This window comes from Mustela nigripes, chromosome 6 (genome assembly GCF_022355385.1).
Source record: "Mustela nigripes isolate SB6536 chromosome 6, MUSNIG.SB6536, whole genome shotgun sequence".
NCBI classification, from domain to species: Eukaryota; Metazoa; Chordata; class Mammalia; order Carnivora; family Mustelidae; genus Mustela; species Mustela nigripes.
The window spans coordinates 26,756,623-26,781,228 of NC_081562.1; the positions used below are offsets into that span (position 1 = coordinate 26,756,623).

At 41.5% G+C, this 24,606-nt stretch overlaps 1 protein-coding gene and 1 long non-coding RNA gene across 7 annotated transcripts in view; one reads left to right on the top strand and one right to left on the bottom strand.

Moving 5' to 3' along the window:
• Positions 1-6,170: 6,170 nt before the first annotated feature.
• Positions 6,171-21,239, bottom strand: NUDT4 (nudix hydrolase 4). 2 transcript variants are annotated; one of them, XM_059402357.1, is made up of 5 exons: positions 20,677-21,239; positions 12,296-12,406; positions 11,102-11,146; positions 9,352-9,436; positions 6,171-9,061 (listed from the first exon to the last, which is right to left on the bottom strand). In XM_059402357.1, the coding sequence occupies exons 1-5, from the start codon at positions 20,773-20,775 to the stop codon at positions 8,859-8,861; spliced, it is 543 nt and encodes a 180-aa protein (XP_059258340.1). In that variant the 5' UTR covers positions 20,776-21,239; the 3' UTR covers positions 6,171-8,858. The 2 variants fall into 2 exon arrangements, with proteins under 2 accessions (XP_059258340.1, XP_059258339.1); XM_059402356.1 differs by having other exon boundaries at positions 9,352-9,439.
• A 90-nt stretch (positions 21,240-21,329) lies between these two features.
• Positions 21,330-24,606, top strand: part of LOC132019365 (uncharacterized) — a 209,840-nt gene continuing 206,563 nt past the window's right edge. The window contains exon 1 of one of the 5 annotated variants that reach the window (XR_009404746.1): positions 21,330-21,399. This is a non-coding gene — a long non-coding RNA (uncharacterized LOC132019365). The other 4 variants (XR_009404745.1, XR_009404742.1, XR_009404744.1 and 1 more) reach the window with 4 other exon arrangements.

Consider the following 24,606-nt stretch of genomic DNA (forward strand, 5'->3'; position numbering starts at 1 on the left):
TCTTTTGGTCTTCACCATCTGACAAGTTGATCTGGCAAGAGGTGGATTTTGCCAGTTTCTTTTCACTGATGCAAACTTGTGTTAAGATACCACTGAATGGAGTATTTATAAGCTGGCCCTGAGCATGCATAAAGCATTGTGGTTTTTTTTTTTTGTTTTTTTTTTAACCTCCTAGAAATTTGAATAAATGTGTTGGTGTTGTCTGATTAGGTAGATGATCATTGGTGTCTTGCCATGTACAGGAGAGTCACAGCAAAGCAGCATTGTGACTGACTTTGTGTAGGACTCACATGTTGTGCCACATTTGTTTGTATCTGGCATTTGGGATATGACCCTTTTCTTAGTTCTTGTCTGGAAACCACGTGTAACCACTGGTGTGTGCTGTTAGGAAACACCAATCTGATAATTGTTTGGGGTTGCTAAAGCATTTATGAGTCTTCCTTATAGACCTGATGAGCAGATCTCAAGCAACCAGCTTGCATAAGTGTCATCTGAAAGGTTTCTTCCTTTGAGTATCAGATCCTCAGTTAATGATTCTTTCATCCTTCAGGATTTGCTATGGGAGCTCCTATTGTTTGCTCTACAGTAATTTTCTTCTGCATTGACAGAGTTCCTCCCCTCAAAAAACTGTTCTTTCCCACCCTTCTCCGCATCAAATTCCCCATCCTTGTTCTTTGTAAGTCATCAGTATAGCCAGTCCCAAGTATGTAAATGTTAACCCCCTCCCCACACCCTCCTCACCCCCTGGGTTGGAACCTTTGTCTCTTGCAATTTAAGGTAATGGATATTGTAGCCCATCTGAATTTCCCCCACTTTTGATTCTCATAACTTCTGGAGTTTCTTCAGAATGTGGTGTATTTTATTGTGCTCCTATGTAAGATGAAGAATTATCTATTAAAATTACATTTTCAACATATGAAAGTTTTTGATGACTGGTAACTGGTATCCTTCCAAATAAATGCATTGCTTGGAAACAAATGTTAGTTTAATTCAGAATAAAATTGTTCATAACCTTAACGTTGTAAATTTAAAGCTCTTGAAGAGCGGTTGACATTTATAACAATTCTTGTGCTGTAGAGGGTGTTTTGCAACTAAGGAAACAGAATCACATTCTGGGGCCAAAATGAACACTCAAGCAGTGAGCTTTATTTAGTGTAGGTGGTGGCACTACTCATGATGGTAGCTAGTATCACATAGTGATTTGTAAGTTCTAAAATTCCAGATTTAAATCCATTGTACCACAAGAATATGTCTAGAATGGGACTCATGTCTACTACTGATCTGAGTTGCAGAAGTACTAAAATGGAATAATACACTGTTTTTGTTTCAAATATATGAATTCCCGACTTCATGGCATTTTTTCCTTTGTAATTTGTTAAAAAGAGCCCCCATTGTTTCATTAAGACTCTTTCTCAGCCAGTGGAATGAAAGGAGTCAGTCTGTTGATTGAATTTGTTTAGGATTAAAAGGGGCTCTGGGAGAGGCCAGGTAGATTGCAAAAACTTGTCAGCCACCTCTGGCTTTCAGGCCTCTTTTCCTTGGCCCCGCACAGTGTGTGGTTGGTTAAAATATTTTGAATTCCGTGCCAGCACTTTTAAAAATCAGGAAATTCACATGAAAAAAAAAAATCTCCGATTCTGGTAACATGAATGGTATGAAGATCAGGCAAGTGCAGCCTGCCTTCGTGCAGAGCACCTTCTGGGAGGAGTGGAGTAGCCGCCTCCGGAGCCGCGCGTCCCTCTCTCCTCCTTCAGAGACTCCGCAGTGGGCTGTGAGTCCCGGACCCTCCAGCCTGCTTGCTCCTTTATGTAGTCCTCTCTCTCTAGCCTTTGATTTTTAACTCCTAAGCTTAAGGGAACAGTGAATTCGACAGAAGTATTTTATGTACGCAGCACTGTACCACTTGTGGATGATTAAGTGAATGAGATTGGCATGCGGCTTTTCCTGTGGACCTTCTTATGGGGGAGGGGCACCGAGAACCGCAGTTGCCGCTCTGTATGGAGAAGGGAAGGAATACTTGGAAAGGGCTGCTCTCCTGAGTTCCAGCCAGATGAACAGCTCCAAGCTGGAGGAATACCATGTACAAAGCCCTGGGGGAGAGGCAAAAAATCTGAGTATGTAAGTGGCTTCTTGAAAAATCTGTTCTGCCCCCTTTAGGAGCTTTTCTGAAATCCAGAGGCATTGATTGGGGCTTTATTTGATTTGATTTTCTGTTTTGTTGCAGTCTACTTTGTTTTGATTTTTTTTTACACACTAGTTATTCTTGGTCATGCCTAATAAAATCTTGGCTCCGCATTGTGTAGAACTTAAACCCTGCTCTAGACCAAGAATATACTTAAATACAAAATTTCAGAAGCATTTAAGAATAAGCTTAAAATGCGAACTGGTATTTGAACAAGCCACAGGTGCTGTGGTTTAGCACTGTTCAGAGAGGGTACGGGAAGAAATCCAGTATCCTGCAAGACACCATAAACACAACGTTAGTGAGATAGAACTGTTGGTGTCCTAGGAATGATAGAAATTGTCTTTATTTTTCTATTTGGCAATTCAGGATTTTTTTTTAAGCTCTTCTAGCCATATCACATTTTGTTAGTTGCAAAGGTTTTAAAAAGGTAACCTTATCTGGAAAAGCTGGCCAAAACCTAAGTAATTAAATTAAATAAAATGCCATTATTCATGGCAGCTAATTTATCAGTTGATTTAAGAAAAATGTAATTATCTCATTGGAATAATGTATTTTTGGGCTGGGGGGGTAACATTTCATTTAGCATGCTGCTTAGTTTAAGGAATTATATCAGGGGTTTATTTTTTAAATGATTTAATGATCACAAAAGCAAAACATGTTGAATGTATTAACTTAAAAGAAATATAAAGAATAAAAATCTGTAATCTTCCACCCAGCCTGGTGATACTTTTGTTTCCTTAACTATATGCCCCTGTGTTAATTTCCATTTCTCATTGATGTTGGAAATTGGGAGGATTTGTTTCAAGGGTTAGCTTTGCTACAGCTTTGTTACAAATTGGGTAAGTTCCCATTGGCTGCAAAACTAGGATTTGGGCCACAGTTTCCTTTTGAGTATGAAACTCCACATGAAGAGTTCCAGTACTCCTTTTTCTCCCCAGTTACATCTGGACATCTTTCAGTTGGTCTCATTTCATCTGTGCCTGTTGGTGTGGCATGGCATTTCAGTTGTGGGAATGGAGACTTGGTACACAGCCAAGCCTCTACTGACTTGATATAATTGTTTCAGTTTCTGACTTGGTTGTAGAAGCAGAATAATTGCCAGAGTATTTTTCACCCTTGCTTACTGTGTCTCCTAGCAGAGTCACAACTGAAATATCATTTAAAAATACATTTTGTGTTGCTCATTAAGGAGCTTTTTACCATTTTCCTTCTAATGTTATTTGTGGGACAAAACAGGTCTTAGACTAGTAACCTCACCACCTTTGTAGCAGGCTTCCTTTTTACATCTGATCCATTCTCACCCACCATGACTCTTTTGAAATAGTTCTATGATCTAAGTTAGTAAATCCCAATTAAATTTCAGTATAATCTAGCAAATTGAAAGACTTGTCAAAAGCATTTTAGAGGGACGCCTGGGTGGCTCAGTTGGTTAAGCAGCTGCCTTCGGCTCAGGTCATGATCCCAGGGTCCTGGGATCGAGTCCCACATCGGGCTCCTTGCTCGGCAGGAGCCTGCTTCTCCCTCTGCCTCTGTCTGCCTCTCTGTCTGCCTGTCCTCGCTCACTCTCTCCCCGTCTCTGACAAATAAAAATCTTAAAAAAAAAAAAAAAAACATTTTAGATAAGGTAGGTTGGTTGCACTAGATTTGAACTGGGTGGTTGGTTTGTGAGTAGCCTAGGGAATGAATAGGGTGAAAGTCTTAAACTGGTCCCTCCCCCCCCAAAACAAAATATTTGGGGCTCTGTTGTCCGTGCTATTACTCACCTCTGCACTTGTTGGTGAGAACGCATCCATAGACAATTTTAAATGGCTGGAAGTGCTGTGCTATAAAACTTTTTCACAGGCCACAAAGTATTTTCAACCATTTAAGAAAGTGTTAAGTTTGTGAGCATTGCAAAGACAGGTGGGGGCTAAGGTGTAGCCTGTAGCCTCCTTGGCTGTGATTGATTATTCACTGCTCTTGTATTGGAACAGATCTCTCTTCCCCGCTCCTCCTTAAAAAAAGTGATACATTACTGTTACTCCAGTAACAAAGATGGTGTAGGTTTCCTTTTTCCCCTTTGCTGTTAATACATACATATCTTGATAATGTGCAGAGATTGAGCATTTATCAAGCTCAGTTTTTTTCATGCAAGATTACTGAACATTTTCACATTGAAAATTTCTGGGAGTATTTATTTTAAATTTTTAAATTATACAGGTTTTAAAGAAATCCATACAGGTTCCTTTTTAAAAAGTGACTTAGCATTTAATGCTTTTTAAAAATGTTACTGAAAGTTTACCTTGGGGCATTTATTTGTTATCCCTGTAATATCTATTTATCATAATCCCCATTACATTTAAATTGTTACCGTTACCGTTTTATGAAGTCTACATTATACATCTTTTAACCATATTTTGATTGTGTAGTTTGTCTGTTTCAGTTTACTAGATTCCCAGAAGTGGAGCTGTAAAATTTTGCTAAGTAGTACTTATTTTCCAAAAGGCTATACTGATTTACATGCAGAAATCCTTACCTGACTTGAATGTCATTTGTGTCTGCATAATATTCCTTTATATGGATATGTTATTAGTTGACTATTACCCCTTTAGTTGCCTTATCTTGGTACATAAATCTTTATCCACATCCCTGGAGAGGGTTTGGAATTCCCAGTATAATTTGATCAAAAGATGTGTTTTTTTAAGGTTCTTGATACACATTAATGGTCAAAGTATTCTTTTAAGGAATGAATTTGATTAAAAATTAAGAGTAACAGTGGGAGTTACAGTAGTGTCACTGGTATTTATTAAGAACCAGGAAATGTGATGTGCAGGTAGTATTTCCATATACTGTTAAAGAGTAACTTGGGGGATCATAAGTCATTTCAATCATACAAAGCAGAGTCACTTAAGACTGGCTTCTTGCAAAAAGAACTAAGCCTTTGGATAAATTTGGGTCTTTGCTATAACGCAATGCCGAGAGGCCTTCTCACTTGACTGTTAGAATTCAGCCAATGGCCCTGGTCAGGAAGATTTTTTTAAAAGGTGGGTGGGAAATAGTACCAGAGAAAAGATCACTTAAGTCTATTAAAAAAAAAAAAGGGTTCTTGGTGGCTAGTAATGGTCTGCTTTGGATCTTGGCTATTAAGCCCTGCTCAGCAGAAGCCTGCTTCTCCCTCTCTCCACTCCACCTGGGTTCCCCCTCTCACTGTTGTCAAATAAGTTGTTCAACACCTTGAAATCCTGGGGCCCTGATATCACTACCTGAGCTTAAGTCCTGCTTAACCAACTCAGTCACACAGATGCTCTTAGACTGTCTTTTTTTTTTCTTAGACTCTGTCTTGAGGGCAGAAACCTACTGTGTGCTATGAGCAACAATGCTGGGCATAAAGCGGAGGATTACTGTGCAGCTTCTGGTAAACCTTAGAAATATAGGAAACAAGTGTTAGCCTGAAACTTTGAGGCACAATCAACTACATGACAACATTCCTGCTACAACCCAGTTTACTAGAAACAACAAACTTATTTTATTGTGTTTAGTCCCATCGTTTTTCTATGAAGTTCATTGTTTTTGCTCCAACAGTCAAAAACCAGATGAGATTTGAATGGAATTTTTATGTAAGAATTCGTAAGTTGGTCTTCAGTAGGCAGTATTTTGGGGAAATAGAAATTGTAGGGGAAGGTAACTTAGCCAGTTACACTGTAATTACAGAATAGAAGAGCTCTTGGTAATTATTAAAATTAACACAACCCATTGAGAAGCAGAAATAAGATAGCCATAGTGGGCCACCTTGAGACTGGTATCTTAACAGAGAAATGTCTATTTCCGAGAGTAACAGGAACACTTCACTGGTGGACAATCCCTTTTAAACCAGCTAATCCCACTAGTAAGAGATCATGAAAGAAAGTATATAAATATACTATGAAATGATGTGTATGACCACCCATGGGAGAAAAGTAAATTATTTACTGTGGAATGCCAGACACATTTTCCACTCGATGTTCAGTTATGGTTTAAAAAAAATTATTTCCATTTTTATTTGGTTTCCAAATATAAAAAAAGTCAAGATTCTTACACCAATTATCTCTGAGACCATGCAAAGCAATTTAGAGTGTATACAACAATCATTCCACACACACACACCCCTTGTTTTGCCGCTTTATACAACTGTTTGACAGAAAGTTGAGTGGCACATGCCTGGTGGGCAAATTTCACCTGTTTATTGAAACACACACACATACCCACACACACACAACCCCCAACAACAAATATTCAGGATAGTTTGCTACTTTGTGTCTGCATGTCAACTTATAACCTAGTTAACTTCTTTTATTTAGGAGGCACATGGGACTGAAAAATTTAGCTGCCCAATTTTTATCCATCTACACCACAGAAAGCAGAATGGGTCCCAACACTTTGTGAAGTTTCAAGGGTTGAGATAGTAGACACTGTCATCCATAGTAGATTCAACTATTGAGCCTGGAAAGGAAGGCTTTTCCTCCTCAACAGAAATGGAAATCTCTTTAGGGCCTTTCCTCTAATTTTGCTAGCCTGGATTCCAGAGGAATAGTGAAGAATCCCTCATGTGAAATTCAAAGTGCGACAACTGTGAAGTATTCTTCTGCATCATACCAATTTTTGCTAGTTGCATAGACCTGAAGACCGTTGGTTTGCTAAATGGCACTGAAGAAAATCCTGACCCTAGTGGCACTACTTAGTCCAAATGTTCTTGACCAAAAAAAATTATACAACAATATTTATAGGCTCAACTTTTAAGAGATGGCTGACAATACTGTACATATTTTACATGTCAAATACACAGTCTAGGAGTTTATAAAGTAAGTTCATGCATTATTACCTCTAAGAATATCATGTACAAGATCCCCCCCCACCCCCAGTACTTGTGACAGCATTTCAGGTGGACAGTTTTATATACAAAATCCAGTTCCTCTGCTGTGTTAAGGTATATAATTTAAAGACTTCAGCGATTACTGAGAAAAAAATCTTAAGTCCATTAAAGATTGAAAGTGTCAATCTGTGGATTTAAAATGTTTCCTTTTTTAAAAACACCCAGGAAACATAACCTATACAAAGAAAAATACAAAAATTCTGGATGATCATGTTTGATCACACTACGTAATTTAGAATGAAATGTCATTGGTTAAAAGTCTTTCTATTTTACTCATTCCTCTGACAGCATTAATTTGTGAACTAATATTTGTATTTAGTTCAGCTGCATTTATGGCACAAATCTTTTTCAAAACAGCTGCACCGGTTTTCCTTAGGTGTAACAGCACTCTATTTTTTAGCAGCAAGTATATTTTTAAAGGTTAGCAATTTGTAGAATGTACAACTATACTAACTTTCTACTCTATACTCACCAGTTATAATATTTACAAGGCTAACGCCTACATACAGAATCATCTTTCACTCCTCCCGCCCCATGTTTTTCTTATTCAAATGTTTCTGTCCTCCCGTCTCATTTCTGTTATTTTTGTTTTGTTTTGGTGGGGAAAGGGAGCACAGGGGCTTCAGACAAGGTACCTGTGTGTTTGTCAGTGGATTCTTGATTCCAAGTGAGTGTAAAGATAAGACAAAGTAATTCTTGGTTCAGGTATGTTCCAGTGCCCCAATAGTTATAGGATAAGTAGTACCTTACTAGCAACCTATGAAAGATGAGACATTCTTAGGTGTCTTAATAATCTAAGTCTGTAACAGTGGAACATCAAGGAGGCCATTTCTCAACTGTGATGTCGTCACCATTGACTAGCATTTGAGGTTAGACTCTTAATTCTGTGGGTCACTACTGGTAACCAGTAAGTTTAACTAGAGGGGTCGGTAAATTAAAAAACAGGAAACATTTACCTCAAGAGAATTATGGTTCTCAAGTATTCTGTGTAGAGAGATTATGGATAAAGGGAATTGGCAATCTAGCATGCTTAACTTAAATCTCATGAATACAGTTTTTCATGATGATGTATTTATTACATGCATCTTTCTTAACATACCTCTCTAAAAATCACCAACTGTATACAGTTAATAGTCCTTTAACAGAAAGTTCAGGTTATAGAGGGAAACTGGCCCTATCAGGTAGCTAGAGACGTACCAGTTGTGAAAATTTAGACAAATGAGTTGACAAATTCCTGAAAATAGCAAATTAAGTCCTTTGTCAAAGTAGTTACTGGACCATACAGAAATAGTCAAAATCTGGAATTTAGAAATTAGAACTGTGATCCTGTGATACACGTTTTCAGATAGACAGATTTCTTTAATATCAAGATTTTTATAAATTTCTACAACATAAGAATTTGTTGACTATGTTAATGCTGTGATGAGGAAATAATTTTAGAGAAAAGATCTACCCATAAGCTGATCTGACAAAAACCACAGACTGATGTCAAATGGACGAAAAACTGAACAAAATGTGTGAAAAATTGACAACTAGAATGGGGGTGTGGGTTGGGGCAGGGGCACAATTAAGGCATCTAAAAAAAATTCCACATGGCTTTGGCTTATTAAAATATTTTACATTTTTTTTTTTTAAAGAAGATCTGAAAACATCTGAAAAACTTGCAAATTGTTTGAAAATCCTGCATGGCAAATTCAGACAGTTTGCAAGCATCATTCGGATGTTTACCAAGAAAAATAAAGAGACCTCTCCCCACAAGACTGCACATGGGAGGTCCTCCCAGTTCTATCTTCTACTGGATGGCAACCCAGAGGTCTGTGCGGCAGTCACAAACAAGGTGTTGTTATCTGGAAGGGAAGGGACTGTGGAATTTCCATTGGTTGGAGAACAACCCAGCTTTAGTTTTTCCAGGTACTCTGCATGTACAGGCTTATGACACTGGAGAACTTTGATGGCATCTTCTACTTTGAACCATTCTCTCTTCCTTCCTAGAAAATAGCAGGACATTGGTCATTATACAGTAAAGTCAATTTTAAAAAGTAGGCCAATGCTTTTATAATGCCCTTCACGCCCTCCCCCCAAATAACTTTACCGTTTTTTTTTTTGAATGACTTGGGACAATATGCTGGTGGAAGAATTTTAAGATAATTCAAGTGTGGACATACATATACTGATCCTCTTTGAAAAAGGGAACCAAAAGTAATTCAAGATGAAAACTATACAAGTACGAAATACTTGAATTAAGAGAATCCAGATGACAAAGGGAAAAGGAACTTACCTATATTAACAGAATCTTCCCAATCTTCTAATATTTCAGTGACAGTAAGAACATAAACATACGTTCTATGCTTTCTGTCTTGGTTCTGCTTGAATATAAAAAGAAAAGCATTTTAATCTCCAGGAGCTAGCTATTACACATTTTTGAGGGAAAAAAGTCAGTTGTGGCATACTACTGCTTAGCAATATTACGCATACTATGCTTGGCATAGGCAAGTATAATCCAGTCATATAACCCAGCACAGAAGTGAATTTTATGTGGGGGGAAAAAAAAACATGTACAATGAGGAAATTAACTCCCCCAAGTAAACTTTTGGCACTTTGATTTCAACACATGTTTTTAAGAGACATGAAGTACCGATAGTTTAAAAAGCTTCCAGGTGAACTATGCGTGGCCAAAGTTAAGAATGGGTTACTCATTTCTGAAGTATTACCTTTTAGTCCCATGTGCTCAAACTCGATTTTTTACCCACATTAAAACTGCCACCTTGTCTTGTTTCTAGATTCAAAATTAAACATACTTTGGTTTTAAAATGAAGGGGCTCATCTTCATCTCAATTAAAAGTTAGCCCTGTCCACTATAGTCCAGGACTTCAGGTAACTGACGGATTTGAAAATTTTTTATTAATTTTTTTTTTTAAGTGGACTCTATGCCTGACCCGGGGCTTGAACTCAAAACCCTGAGATCTAAAGCTGCTTGCTGTATGAACTGAGCCAGCCTGGCAGCCTGATAGTTGCCAGAATTTTTTCTACCACAAACAACCCAATTCACTCAATCCAAATAGCACATTACGTCTTTGGGAAGTAACAGAAACAACAAAAAATGAGAGGCATCTCTCACATAAAACATTACTGTTCATTATTTTTAAGAACTTATTGTTTTACTTCTATGCCTGGAAAATCAATACATTTATTATGCTATGTTCACAGATTCACTGAAATCACCAGGGTGAACAAGGAGGACAATTCTAACTTTCCCTTACATATTCTGAGGAGAAAGATACATTGGTTACTTTTTTCTGCTCAGATTCTATGAAATTTAGCATTTGTAATGCCAATACTACTATTACCACCGACCTGTGTTATAGAAGCTTTATTTATACTGTGAGAAGTTCCCTTCAAAAATCCTGTCAACATACTGAAATGTGCTTGCTATCTGTACCTTGGCTACTCTGAATTCTAGAAAACCCTCAATACATTTTTCACTTTAACCAGGAGATGGTGCTCTTCAATTGGGTAAAGCAAGTGCTGAATTCTGGGAAAGACTGAATACTAAAATTTGAGAACTTTACAGGAGTCATCAATTCTACCAAGTACTGCACAATTTCTGACTTCCGTGGAAAGCCTTTTCCATTATTTTTTTTTTAATTGAGAGGGAGGAAGGGAGGCCTGCCCATGCAAGCGTGAGCAGGGGCAGAGGCTTAAAGAAAAATCCCAAGCAGACCTCCCTGCTAAGCACCAAGGACCCTGAGATCAAGACCTGAGCCACAATCAAGAGTGGGCTGATGTACTGACAAAGCCAACCAGGCACCCCCTTAAAAATAAAATGTTTACGGTTCTACCAGAAGGACAAAACTAACCCTTAAGTAGTACCTTGAAGGAAAAAAAAGCTTAATTCCCTCCCTCTTAATCCTTTTAACTTACTTGCTTACTGATAGTTTTAGTCTGCTCAGGTTGTGCCAGATTATTTGGCTGGTTAGGAAAGAATGGTTATAATTCTATTATTTGAAAGGATTACTTTAGCTACTCACCTCAAATATGCCCAGGAGTCTGCCTAACTTTCCTTTGACTCCAGCCTATTAAAAAAGGATGAAGTAAAATTGTTACCTTTCCTAAGAAAATTTATACTGAAGTTATTTTCTGACTATTTCAACTTTTGGATTTAAGCACAACAGGCCCTCCTATACTAAGCCTGCTTCTGTGAAGGTTTTTTTTGAGCAATGGCAAGATTCACGACCTGTGGTCTGCTATAAAACATGGCTTAATTTATTCCATATGCAAGTTCAGACTGACCAGATTGACTGTCATTTTTTTTTTTTTTAAAGAAATGACAGGGACTGACCAAAAGTTAGACTTTCTACCAATGTGGGACAAATTTAATGAATGAAAAGACGACTTTTCTGTACAAGTATGACCCTTCTTACTTTAAGGACTGTCTTTCTGCCCCACCTCCTTTTTTCTTCACATGGCTCAGGAGGTACAATTCTTTTTCTAATGTTACCCTTCGAATTCAGAGTCCTCATTACTTTTACCCATTACTGTAACAGACCAACTGGAACATCATATCCGCACCACAACTAACACATTGATACCTGCTATATCCTCTATCTAGGAAATGTTCCTCCCTCAGGAAGCGTTCATCCTTTAAGACCCATCTCTATGAAACCTTTCTAACTAGAGAACCAAGACCCAATGAGAGCATTAGAATTTGCTTCCCGTTTATACCCTAACTGCTGCTCAGTAATTTAACAAAGCAAATTCTATCTATGAGCAACTTTAAGAAGATAAGCAGGCCATGTATGCTTTTGTGTATTGTGCGTGCCTCATTTTATTCAGCTTTAGGATAAAACAAAAGCAGTCTGCTTATTCCTCTGACAAGTCTAGCACATGAATGTCTCTGTGCATTCCAGTGTACTACTAGCTGCTCAGAGACAAGGTCCCCATATTATCTACTGATCACTCATCAAGCTTGTCGTCTGTTAAACAATTCTGGGGGACGTCTACATTGCTTTTAGCTCTGTTTTACCAGTTAGCAAATGTATCTTCTTAGCAAAATGCTACCTTAGTTGCCTGCTTAAAAATGTTGAACAAAGAGAGAACCCATGTGACCTGCCTTGTTGTCTTCTCAGTGCACATGTAGCCCAAGCGCCCCACAGACACTGTAAAACTTCCCAAGCACAGCCTGTGTGCAAGGACAGCCAATAAGCTACTGCAGTTTATCTCACCTCTTCGTACACCTCCCTCACGGCAGCGCCACCAGGTTCCTCCTCTGGCTCCATGCCTCCTCCAGGGACAATCCACTGGTCAGGGTACCGGCTGCTGCTCACCAGCAGCACCTGCAAGGAGGAGGACCACCGTACACTCCTGCTGCCCAGGGAGCACCGCAGCCCCCCAACACCACCCTCAAACCTCCACTGGGCTGGGAAGCCCTTCCGCATTAACACACCTTTCAGAGTCATTCAAATAAGAGGAGTGCAGAGTCTATCACAAACAAGCAATGACAGCTTTTGTACACACAGTTTTTCAGAATTCAACAATATTGTGCTCACATTACTACACCATCTGAATGAACCTAATGAAATCACTTTAACTACCAGATTCAATTCGTGACATTCCAATTCTTGGAGACTAACAAAAGATAGAAGCCAAGACTTGGTTTACTAGCCTCAGAGCTGTATGTGCTTAGGTTTGTGGTCATAATATCTGTTTTTTAAATTACAGAATCTTATCATTCTCCCAAATTTTAAGAGTATGTGACCCCAGGCTCATCACTGTTCCCTCACCTATGGAATGTATGAATACTTAAAAGGTATCTAAGACTGAGAAAGGAGTAGGGAGATTCAGGTAAAGCCAATGCTCAGTATATAGAGAGTTCCTATTGTATTTACGCTTACAATTGGGTGGAAAGAAGTAACCTTCATATTCCGAACTAAGTATAAACGAACAAAAGTCACTTCTTTTCTAACAGGCAGCTGTAACTTACAATCTAGAAGAGGGCTGGCAAGCTACAGTGTGTGTACAGCTTGTTTCTGTACAGTCTGGGAGCTAAAAATGGTTTTGCATTTTCAATTATATGAAGTTCAAATTCCAATGTTCATAAATTAGAAAAATCTAGCCACACTCATTCATTTTTACATGTTGTCTATGACTGCTTTCATACTCCCAACAGTAGACCTGGGTAGCTGTGACAGAAAGTGTGGCCCACAAAGCCCCAAAATATCTGGCTCTAAAGGGAAAGTCTGCAGACCTCAATCAAGAGTAGCATTAACCTTGAAATATGCAAGCACTTTTTTAAAAAAAAGGATGGCATTATCAGATTATCCTAGAGGATCATTATTTTAACAGTGCCTGAAATAAGAATTATGTATTTATCTTATGAATGAAAATTTGTGAGCTAGGGTAGGTTAAAATTCACCCTAATTAAAACACAAAAGCTATGATAAATAACCAAAGGTATTTGTGAAGTAACAGGTGCCTTAATCAACTTGAACAAAAATGTTCACCAAATTACCTTGGTATACTGCCTTCAGAACGTAAACCATTCTCACCAGATACATCAATCAATTCAGAGCCAAGTTCAATCTGTGAGGTGTGTACTGGTTGTCCCACATGCATGCCAGTAGTTCTATCTGCTCAGCTCCATCCCTACTGCCAGCAGCTGCTGGAGTGGAGAGCTCACAGCCAGGATGGGAGTTGCCTCCTACTCGAGGAGGCCACCAGGAACGCAACCTTCCCCAACTTGAAGTGCCAGGCTGACAGTAAACAGTTCAGCAACTCCCACCTTTCCCCAAAAAAACCTCTAAAGTTCGGAGTTGGGAGTTCAGGGAACACGTATCCAGGCACATATTCCCTCAATCTGAAAACTAAGCAGCAAATTTTGGCCTATGGACACACCATCATTGCAAAATGATCGATCAACATTCAAGGGGCCTGAGCATTGTTTCCCTCATTCCTCATCTGGAGAGGACTCTATTGCTTCTACTGGGACTTGATTCCTTCAAACGAAATTAACTGGCAAAACAGTGCAAATCCAGAGGAAGCACTACCAGATAACAGCTGGTAAAACCTTAGAGAATAGTTATGGCTGGGACGCCTAGGTGGCTCAGTTGGTTAAGCAGCTCAGGTCATGGTCCTGGGGCCCAGGGATGGAGCCCCTCATTGAAGCCTGCTTCTCCTTCTCCCTGCTGCTGCTCCTGCTTGTGCTGTCAAATAAATAAAATCTTTAAAAAGAAAATATTAATGGCTGACACTGAAGGTACCACACCACCAAGTCCAAATATCGCAATTCTTGTAAAATGAAATGTAAGCCTTAAATTTAAGCTTTCTTAAATATTAGACAACAGGGCTTACATACCAAAATTAGAAATTACAGAGCCAGAATAAGCAAATCCAGCAAGTAGAAAACACTGGTTTGAACTTGAAGATGTTTTTTCCAACTGTACAGATCACAACCAAGGTGTGTTTCATTTCTGGATGCACACACTGAAGGCTGCTGATCTACCATTCAGTACACCAGTACCATCCTCTCTAAAATCAAGCGTCTGTCCTTGTAGGGCTGTTTAGTGTTAATGAGAATGAAACACCCTAAGTCCTGGCCAAGGCACCTGAACTCCCATTACAAATTACTCAATATCCTCAAAAAAAAAAAAAAAAAAAAAAAAGAAAAAGCCATCTTAACATTTCTACAACATCCCCAATCTACTAGATCTGTAATATAGGTTTAGCATGCTCACTGATGCTCTGAAAACATTATTACTGAAGTAACAGAGGTTTTGATATCTCATTCAGTTAGGAGTATACACCAAAACACCAACAGCTGGCAAATCCATCCCTGGTTGTTCATAGGTTTTAAATTCCTTTTCAAATACTTTTCTGGGCATTATTACATTTTGTGTATCCAACAAGGTAATAGTCTGCCACATTAGTGACAAGGTGACAGCTGTGAAGAGGACATTCAGCCTTCCAGATAAGCCAGAGTTGAGACCAAAGGCAAGATTTATAAAAAGGAGGTTAGCCAACCCACCAGGCTGCAGAATTAGACTTGAATCAAACTCAACCTCAAAGCCAGTGCTGTTAGATTGTGAAAAGTGAAGACATTTCCTTGATTCAACCCGCTCACCTTCATATAAGCATTCCTGCTGCTGTACTATCAAACCTCAACCCCTCCTTCCATGTATTGAACAATTATCAGAACACACCACCATTTCCTTATCACAGTTAAGAAGTCAATTCTCACACTTGTCTTTTTGTTAGACAACGTTTTAAGCATTTGGAATGTAAGTAGTAATTATAATGGTCTACTTGGAACCAGCCCTTAGTCTTACTGGACAAAGGTCTGTGAATGAATTGGGAGTATCTCTATACTCTGTATCACCTAGTGTAAGTCCTCCTCACTGGGGGTGTGTAAGAGCTTATAAATGGCGGGGGGCGGGGGATATGCTGTGTAAGGTTTATGTAACGCAGTTATGCCCTCAGAAGATGCAGGTACTTGAAATTCCTATACACCACGTGGCCCCCAAATGTCATTTGTGTTTCAGCTTTTACCCTTATTAACTGTTCTTGGTCACAGTCAGCTTCTGGGAACAACTAGTCATTACAAATGACTACTTCTAGTGGGGGCAAGCTATCTGGAGAAACTCGGTGATCCCTAAATGGAAGAATGAAGAGTTATATTTTGTGAATTATAGTTATTTAGAAGCTGTATTGGGGTTTTTGTACTTTCTTCCCACATTATCATGAACCACGATGCATGAATGATTAAACCATCTCTACTGTAGTAACTATGTTGTAGGTATTTAGCCAAAATTAGGCCAGCAAGCAGCACATTAGGAACACCAGTGTACACACAGACATTTTAAAAGATCAATGATTACTGTATCCATTAACTTATTAATAAACAAATTAGTACTACTTTTTGGACTATACTACAGTGCACTACAGAGGCACAGTGCTAGAGGAGGATCAGAAATATGGGCTCATTTTGGGAAAATGTGCTTAACCCAATGAGATTACTGTTAAGCCTGGAAAAAGATCAAAATTCAAAATCTGAGGTGTGGGTTCTACTGAATGCATTTTTGCACCACCAGAAAGTCAAAAAACCACAGGCTGAAACCAGTGAAGTCAGGGACCATCTGTATGAGATTGGTAGATGGATGAATGCCAAGTTGCGCTAATGACATTTTCTCCTAGTATGTCAATGTTCTGAAGCTCTAGGTAAGCTTTCTTTCACCATTTACAGAAAGCCTTAGTAATACATACCAAGAGCCTGAAACAGATGCAAATTTTGCAGAAGTGCCTTTCCTTTGGAAAGTGGCTGGCTGAGTGGCCTAAGAAGCCCTTTAGGTTTGGGAGAGCTTTAGGCATAGGTGACATTTCCGATGTTTAGAAAAAGCTGCCTTTGGAGAGTTAATTTTAATAAAAGTGGTCTCCATTTGAGGCAAGTTATCTTGTAGGACTTAAAATCTAAAAGGATTTCTGCAAAGCTTAAGCCCCAGAGTTTACATCTGATAAGTCAGACTACCTACTGATCCAAGCAGACAAATGTGGTAGGTAGAGACTTAACCTGTACTAGAAGTCTCTTTCTTATTAAGACTTGTTTTTATTAGGGCTCTGGTTTTGGAATTCTGCTTTCCCTACCAATTCTTTTTAGAACTCTGCTTTCCCTCAAGGCTTAGTTTTAGTGCATGATTTTGTAGAATTCAGACATTTAGTTAATACACATTTGGCATTTAGCAGACTGTAGAATGCAGCCCCTGGCTCAAGGAGCTTAAAAGCTAATTAGGGGAGTAGTGGGTAGTCTTTAAGGCTGTTTTGTTAGTGTTTCTCCCTCACAACTGTGCCTGGATTCCACCCAAAATCAAGTCCTTTCTATTTCTCTTTTTAGCATTCTATCCTATTTTGCTGCCAGATCATCCACGAGCTTGCATACATTTAAAATGTAAATGTTCCTTGTTCAAAACTAAGTGTTCCTTTCTTGCCTAGCAACTCCTTAGCCTTACATTTAAGGTGCTTTTTTTCCCAGCAGTTCTCTGTCCTATGCCATCCTAAGCTGCAGCTCAACTAACCCACAGCCCCAAGTTTTGCTGTCTGTGATGTTTGGTCCTTCCTCTCTCACTGAAATCCAGTGGATCTTAACCCTGGAGCATGTTAAGTTACTCTTCCCTTACTTTATTTCCCTTTATGTAGGTCATTTGTCTACCCTCCCACTGGAGGGTATGTTTCTTAGGAGTTGACACTTTCCATCTCTGCAGCCCTGTTCAAACTCTCATATACCAATAAGTTCAAAATAATCTATTTTTGGTTACCTTTTGTGAATGTATTGTTCTTTTTCACTGTACAAGCACAGTATCCCAGCTAATCAACGGGAAGCTTATTTTGTGGGATTCTGTGTAAGCCCAACTGCCAAAACTTCTATAGGGTCGTTCCCTATAGAAATAACTAGTTGACCAAGAATCAAATGAACAGAAGATTTAGAAATAAAGCACCTGGGCTCAAAATTATCTGCCAGCTTTTGGGACCTTGGGATAAGTTATGTCTGCTGACTTATTTCCTCCTGTACAAGAGCTAATGCTTTTTACCTCACAGGGATGATAAAATGGGCAAATATATACCCCCCCCCCAAATAAAGACTGCTGTTAGGACAACCTTCTTTCCTAAAACAACCTGTTCTCAACTATGGGCTGAGAACTCCAGGAGAAGAACCATACTGGAACACTGTAACTTTTTGTGGTCAAAGAGCAATTACTAGGGACGCCTGGGTGGCTCAGTTGGTTAAGCAGCTGCCTTCGGCTCAGGTCATGATCCCGGCGTCCTGGGATCGAGTCCCGCATCGGGCTCCTTGCTCGTCGGGGAGCCTGCTTCCCCCTCTGCCTCTGCCTGCCATTCTGTCTGCCTGTGCTCGCTCTCTCCCCCTCTCTCTCTCTGATAAATAAATAAAATCTTTAAAAAAAAAAAAAAAAACTAAAAAAAAAAAAAAAAAAAGAGCAATTACTATTATTTTATTTCAATTGACACTCTGTAACATTTCATCCTAAAATAAAGGCATACATTTAAATCTCCCAACCAGGACCTAAGTGGTGTTAACCCAGTGTGTGTGTGTGGGGAATTCTCACCTGTTAGCTAAAGAGGTGGATTCAGGCTGTTTTGTATTCTATCCTTGCAAGGCTACCAGTGTAATTTTAGTAACGTGGGAATAAATTAATAGGAAAACAGCAAGATGTCCTGGAAAGCTAACAGGGGTCATTTTGTAACTATCATATAATGGAAAGAGCCCCCAAAACTCACAACTCCAGAAATGAAGATCCTAGAGAGATACATGTGAAAGTTGGCTGTGCATTTCACTTAGAAAATTCTAGAGCCTTCCCTTAGAACATAAATTCTGACTTGGTTTCTTCATCTGCACTGTACCAGATTTGCCAAGTTTTACATAACAGATTTCTCTAATACTCCAGAGCTTGCTCCTTACTTCATTTTATGTAATGGCCGTAGCACCTTCACTCAACTAGAGGCTAGAAATTTAGCATTTATTACAGTAGGGAACAATTTCCAAGCACAAAAATAATTCATTGATCTACTAAGGTTATCTCTGAAGCATTCTTCAAGCTTTGCTTTTACTACTCACACAATACAGATCATTTCAATTTCCTCCCATTTCCTGTATTTTGTCCTGGGAACTGTTTTATTTTTTTTCCAAAGCATGAATTCCAAGTTCAGGTTATGGCAAGACTTCAAAGTTATCACTTCCAGAGAGTCTTCCAAGCTTAGCCTCACAAAATCTCTCATTCAGCAAATAGTGTGCACCCAACTGCTAAAGAACCCTGTGCCAAGAGCCCAGCATCAGGAGCAAGGAAGGGCTGGATCCTGAATTGTGAATCTATTTATGTCGTTTGGGGAAAGTACTAACAATCTCAACTGTCTCCTCACCTATGAACCAGCACTCAGAGGATGAAATGTAACAAACCTACAGGTCTTCAGGCAAGCAAGCCCCACGTATCCTAAGCACTCAACTAAGAATGTGATTACACAATAGTGAGCAAATCAGACAAGATCCTCGACCTTTCTTGATCACTTTGGGCTCTTCTTTTATATTCAAAGCTTGCTTTTTTCCTAACATGGCCCTCCCTCAACAATGTTCTAATCTTTTTAAATAATGGAATATACTTAATGCTTATTGACTATTTATTCTGTGAATGTTAAAAAATCTTTCCCCTCCCACCTTCTAGCTTTCCTAACTGGGCCCAGGTCATAGTTTTCTTCTGAAAACTCAAGAAAATTTAGGCTAAAAACACTTACAGGCCCCAAACTAAGCACCAATCAGCACTAAAAGGCTTGGTTTCTTAAAATAAATAAATAAAGGCAAAACAAGAGTTTGAAGAGCATCATTTGAAGCACTTTGATTTTCCTCAGCATAGTAAGAACTATGCTACTAACTGTATACACTGTGTCATACTCAGCCTAACTACAGGGATCAGCAGTAAGGAAGCCGTTACATTTCCTATCTCCAGCTTTAGCCTGGTATTTTATTGGACACAGTTGGTTATGGAAGCAGAACTCTTAGTTTTTTCTCTGCCTAATCATTATAGGAATGGCAATGCTTTATAAAAGATTTTCATGGCTACCAATCAACTAGTATTGCCTTAAGCAAATTTAGAACAGTGAACCATTTTAAAATTAAATAAATGTAACATTGAAATAAGGAAAAACTGCTTTCCAGGAAAAACCTCAAGGGCCTCCTATCAACCCAACGCAGGAGTATGAATTACAGAAGACTGACTGCTTACGCTTAGAACAAGGAAGGATGCTCCTCTGCAGATGTCAAACCAAACAGCAAAGTAAAGCAGCCTTGGTAAATAACGCTGAGAACTAGAGACTACGCTCTGAAAATGGCAACTTTGCCCATCTCCCTCTGGCCTTATTCCACATTTTTCACTAGCCATCTTCCTGCTGTCAGAAAACTTTAAAAAAAGGTGGCCTTAAAAAATACATATATCACGGGTAATTATGCCAGGTGCTTACGGGTTAAAGGGTCCACATCCGAGTCCGATTTGAAAAACCAGACTGAATGGGGCTTTATTTTAAAGCACGGGGTCTGTTTGGCCAGTCCACAAACATCCCTAGGTTTAATCAGAAAACGCAAACTGCTGTAACGTTAAAGGAAAATGTAACAGAGGCAGCGGCAGGAGAGCTTGGGTTGCAACACTCACGCCATTTCTGCCGCCTCTGTTAACACTCGAGGTTTATCTGGCTTTACACTCAATTCGCGTGTTAAGATGGTGACTCCCGCCAGAAGCGACCTATTCCGCCCGGGACCTTCCCGCGGGCCAGGAGACGTCTGGGCCTCAGGTCCTCACGCCGCCCACCAGAACACTGGGCTGGGCCAACCCCTTTGTCTCCTCCATCAACCCAGAGAAAGGAAGGAAGGAGGGAGGGCGAGCAGGAGGGAAGGAGGGAGGGGGGCTAATCCCTCCCAGCCCCGGGGCCAGACGAGGAGTCGGGCAGGGAAGGGGGAAGGCGAGGACCCCCACCCCGGCCGGCCGCGCCCCCCACGCCCCCGCCCTGCTCCGGCACCCCAGCCGCGGAGGGTACCGAGCGCGCCGGCGGCCCTCACCTCGTCCTCCTGCTCGCTCCGGAAGCACAGGCACGCCGCCCGCTTCTTGAAGCCCTCGCGGTCATAGGTCCGCGTCTGGTTGGGCTTGAACTTCATCATAGAGGCGGGCTCTTGCTGCCGCTGCTGCTCCGGCCGCCGCCGCGGGGGCCCGGCCGCCGCCACCCCGCCGGGGAGTTGGGGCGCGGGCGAGTCGGGGCACAGGGGGGCGCCGGGAGGCGAGACGGCGGCGCGGGGAGTGGCAGCGAGGCCGGTCAGTCCCGGAGTCGGCGGCCGCTTCGACGCGGGGCAGGGAACAAGCGCGGGTCACTGCAGCCCGGGTGCCGGAGAGGAAACGCCGCCTCTGCCCGGGCGTCCGCCGCTCTCCATGGAGCCCGCCGCCCGCTCGCCTCCGCTCTCTCCTGCTGCCGCTGGAGGTGGCAGCGCCGCCGCCGCTGTCGCTGTCGCCGTCGCCGCCGGGGGGGAAGAGCGAGGCTCGCGCGACGAGAAGACAGTTGTGCGAAGTCCCGGCGTTCAGGCGGCAGCGCCGCGGCAGCTCCGCGCCGCCCCCACCGCGCGTATATTTAAGTGGGCCCGCGCAGCCCCGCCCCCGCGCGCCCCGCCCTGCGCGCGCCCCCGCGCCTGCGTGCCAGGACCGTTGCGGCGGGGGAAGGGCGGCAGGGGGCGGGGTCTCGGCCGCGCGGCCGCGTGGGTTCCGCGGAACCTGAGGCGCCTGCTGAGACACCCGTGAGTAGGAAGCAGCAAAGCCCCCTCCCTCCGTGTGTATAAACACCGCCCCTTGCCCCGCGGAGACCTTAAATGCCGTCTCCAGGAGAGGAGGTCCCCCTGCGCACATCTCACAAAGTTGCACCCGGGTCAGGCAGCGCCTGGAGGCGTCGCGGCGATGGCCGTGTCCGCAGTGACGGACGTCCCGAACTCGCCCGTGAGGTGTTGGGGGGGACGGGAGGGTGAGGCCTAGAAAGGGGAAGACGTCGGTTAAGAGGGTTTTTGTTTGGAGGGTTTTTTGTTTTGGGGGTTTGGTTTTCCGGAGGAAAGAAGGCAGGTTTCTTTCTCCCTTTCCTTCCCTTCCTCTTCCTCTCTTTTCTTTCCCTGTCTCTGTCTCTGTCTCTCTCTTTGCTTAGGGGGTCGTTTGCATTCTTTCAGGAGTCCGTCCAAGCCTTCTTTGAAGCTATAGGTAACGACCTCCACGTGGTCCCACGCTCCGAAACGTATTCATTAATATTGGCGATGGCTAATATTTACCAAGTGTTTTGCACTTGCATTTCACACTAAGTAACGGGCACAGTTAGGGACTGGGGCCAGCACATATAATAGGATTTCTGCCATCTGGGAGTGTCAAGTCTTCTAGGGACTTGGGACAAACCTTTCCATTTCAGATGGTCACTCAGGTTTTAAGATTGGAGCCGGGAGGTCCCCGTGTTACGGAAGCCAACCCCGTCCATCCTGCCCCCTCCACGGAGCCCAGGCTACGTGGCCCAGGAACTCCACAGACTTCCAGCCACCTGTGACCCTTCGGTTTTCATTCCCAGAGGGCCTACTGTGTGCCAGGCACTGGCATCTAAAACCAGCCCCTGCCCTTCCAGAATCTTGGGACTGTGAGAGGAGATATAGTCAAATACCACACAGTCACACAAGTACATGTAAAAACTACAAATGTGATAAGATTGAAGGTGGTGGAGGGTTTCACAGGGGATATGATCAGACCTGCAAGTCAGAAAATGCTTCCTGAGGTGGGAGGTCAAGAGCTGAGGGCCAAAGGAGAAGGAGGAGGGGCTAAGGCCACCAAGAACCTGGTCAGCTTACAAGGTGAAGGAAACTGGGACTCATGCAGAGTCCACTGGGAGAAGGAGCAAGGAGAAATGAATAAGGACCCATGTGGCTGCAAGCAGGGTGGGGGTAGGTGGGTTCCACCCTGGCCCAGAGGGCTGTGAGGCCTGATTGTTCCCAGCCTGGGGTCCCTTGGAGAGTCCAGAGTAGGGCACTGGTCTTCCTGTTCTAGATTCTGACCTCCAGGTTCATGACCACTGCATCTAACTTCACCACCTTCCTATTTCCAGGGCCAGGGAGATGCAAGTTTGTATAATAAGTTAATGTTGGAAAAGGGATTCAAGAAATGAGATTTTACCGTGGCACAATTGGAAATCTTATCAAGTCCATGCAGGGACATTTTCCAAGCCTTAGCTTTCTTACAGAAGCTGCTTGAAATTTATTTCCTGATTTATAAACAGGGACTGAACACATGTAGCTAGGGGCTCCCTTTTGGTTAATATGCAAATATTGTTTTAAGATAATTGGTTCAAATTGACAAAATGAGTAATCTCACCATAGTCTTTTTATTTTATTTTTTAAAAGATTTTATTTATTTATTTGACAGAGATCACAAGTAGGCAGAGAGGCAGACAGAGAGAGAGAGAGAGAGAGGAGGAAGCAGACTCCCCGCTGAGCAAAGAGCCCTACATGGGGCTTGATCCTAGGAACCTGGGATCATGACCTGAACCAAAGGTAGAGGCTTTAACCCACTGAGCCACCCAGCCGCCCCTCACCATAGTCTTTTTGAATGATAAAGAAAATCAAGTTTTTCCTCTGCTTCAAAGGTCTAGCTTCTGGTTTGTGTGTGTAGTGAATATTAGTTTGGATGTTGGTCTACTCAGATCTTTTTCATTTAGTAATTACATGAGGTGAGGCATGAATCAGAATTAACTGAGGAGGAAAGAGGAAGAGACTGGAATAGACTCACTAAAGGGAGGAAAAACTGCACAGAAAACTGGCGAGCATGAGCATGGGACCCCTTGCTTCAGGTTCCAGACCATTGCTTTTGGTTGGAATGATCTTGTGTTCAGGTCTCACCTGCACCAATCACTATATGTAACTTTTCTTACCAGTCAAATAGTATGATATCATTTATACCATCTTGTACAAGACCACAGTGGATCTGAGAGTGCTTTAAAATTATAAAGTATTTAAACATAGGATATTATTAATAAGGACATTACCTTTGGTGATCTGTCCTCCTCCTCCATTTCTTCAAGGAGTAGAGGAATAATGCAGAGAGCTAGGTGCTTGGAAAGGGCTGTGAGTTGTGAGGGAAGGGTTTTAAAAGGAATTTTGTAACATGATTTGAATGGAAGAATGCTATCCTATAAATAACCACCCCTACTTTTTTTGAACCAAAGGCAGAGGCTTTAACCCACTAGTTAAATTAATTCCTCTAGTTAATTTATTTATTTATTGGGTTATTTTTTTGCAATTACTTGAGAAACACCTAAGAGAAGAGGAAATTTTTGTCTGACTAAAATGGTAGAATAGAGAAAGGCTGAATTACAATGCTGGATCCTCATTTTTCTATGTCATTTCCTCCATAGTAGGGTACACACCCCAGCCCAAAGCTCCCTGTTTAGTATTGTCTAACACGTATTTTATGCATCTGAAATGAGCTTAGGCACCATTCAAAGCTTAGATCATATCCAGTCAAATCACAGTTGAGATAGACATTAGGTTGTTTTTCCTCTGCCTGGCCGAAAGGACTGGGCGACACCGGCCAGTTTCCTTGGGGATCAGAGTCCAATTTCAGGTTAATCTGTTTAGTGCACTTAGCACAGTGTTGTCTTACCTGGAATTCAACTACACACGGAGCCATTTCTTGTACTATTTTCAGATATTTGGAGCCATCGGAGAGGAGAACTATCATTCCCTCTCCAGGGTACTTCTTTTCCCTGGGTCCTTTAATGGGAGGCAGTGCAGTGGGGGGTGCCAGGCTGGGTACTTCTCTTGTAATTGACTCACAACGTTACCATAAAGTAAGTTCTGTCTCTCAAGGTAAAACTGATCATGACAAATCATCCCTCCCTCTGTCTTTCCAATGCTAACAACAGCTCGTCAGTTACTGTTACTCAGTGCTGGGTGCTTCTCACGATCACAGCGGAATGATTGCCA

What these genes read in the sequence shown, in the direction of transcription:
- NUDT4 (XM_059402356.1), bottom strand. Translation starts at nt 20,775, where the DNA reads ATGATGAAGTTCAAGCCCAACCAGACGCGGACCTATGACCGCGAGGGC. An exon ending in GGAGCGAGCAGGAGGACGAG is followed by an intron (nt 12,407 to 20,676) that starts GTGAGGGCCGCC and finishes TCCTCCTTGCAG; the next exon opens with GTGCTGCTGGTGAGCAGCAG. An exon ending in TGAGGGAGGTGTACGAAGAG is followed by an intron (nt 11,147 to 12,295) that starts GTGAGATAAACT and finishes CTTTTTTAATAG; the next exon opens with GCTGGAGTCAAAGGAAAGTT.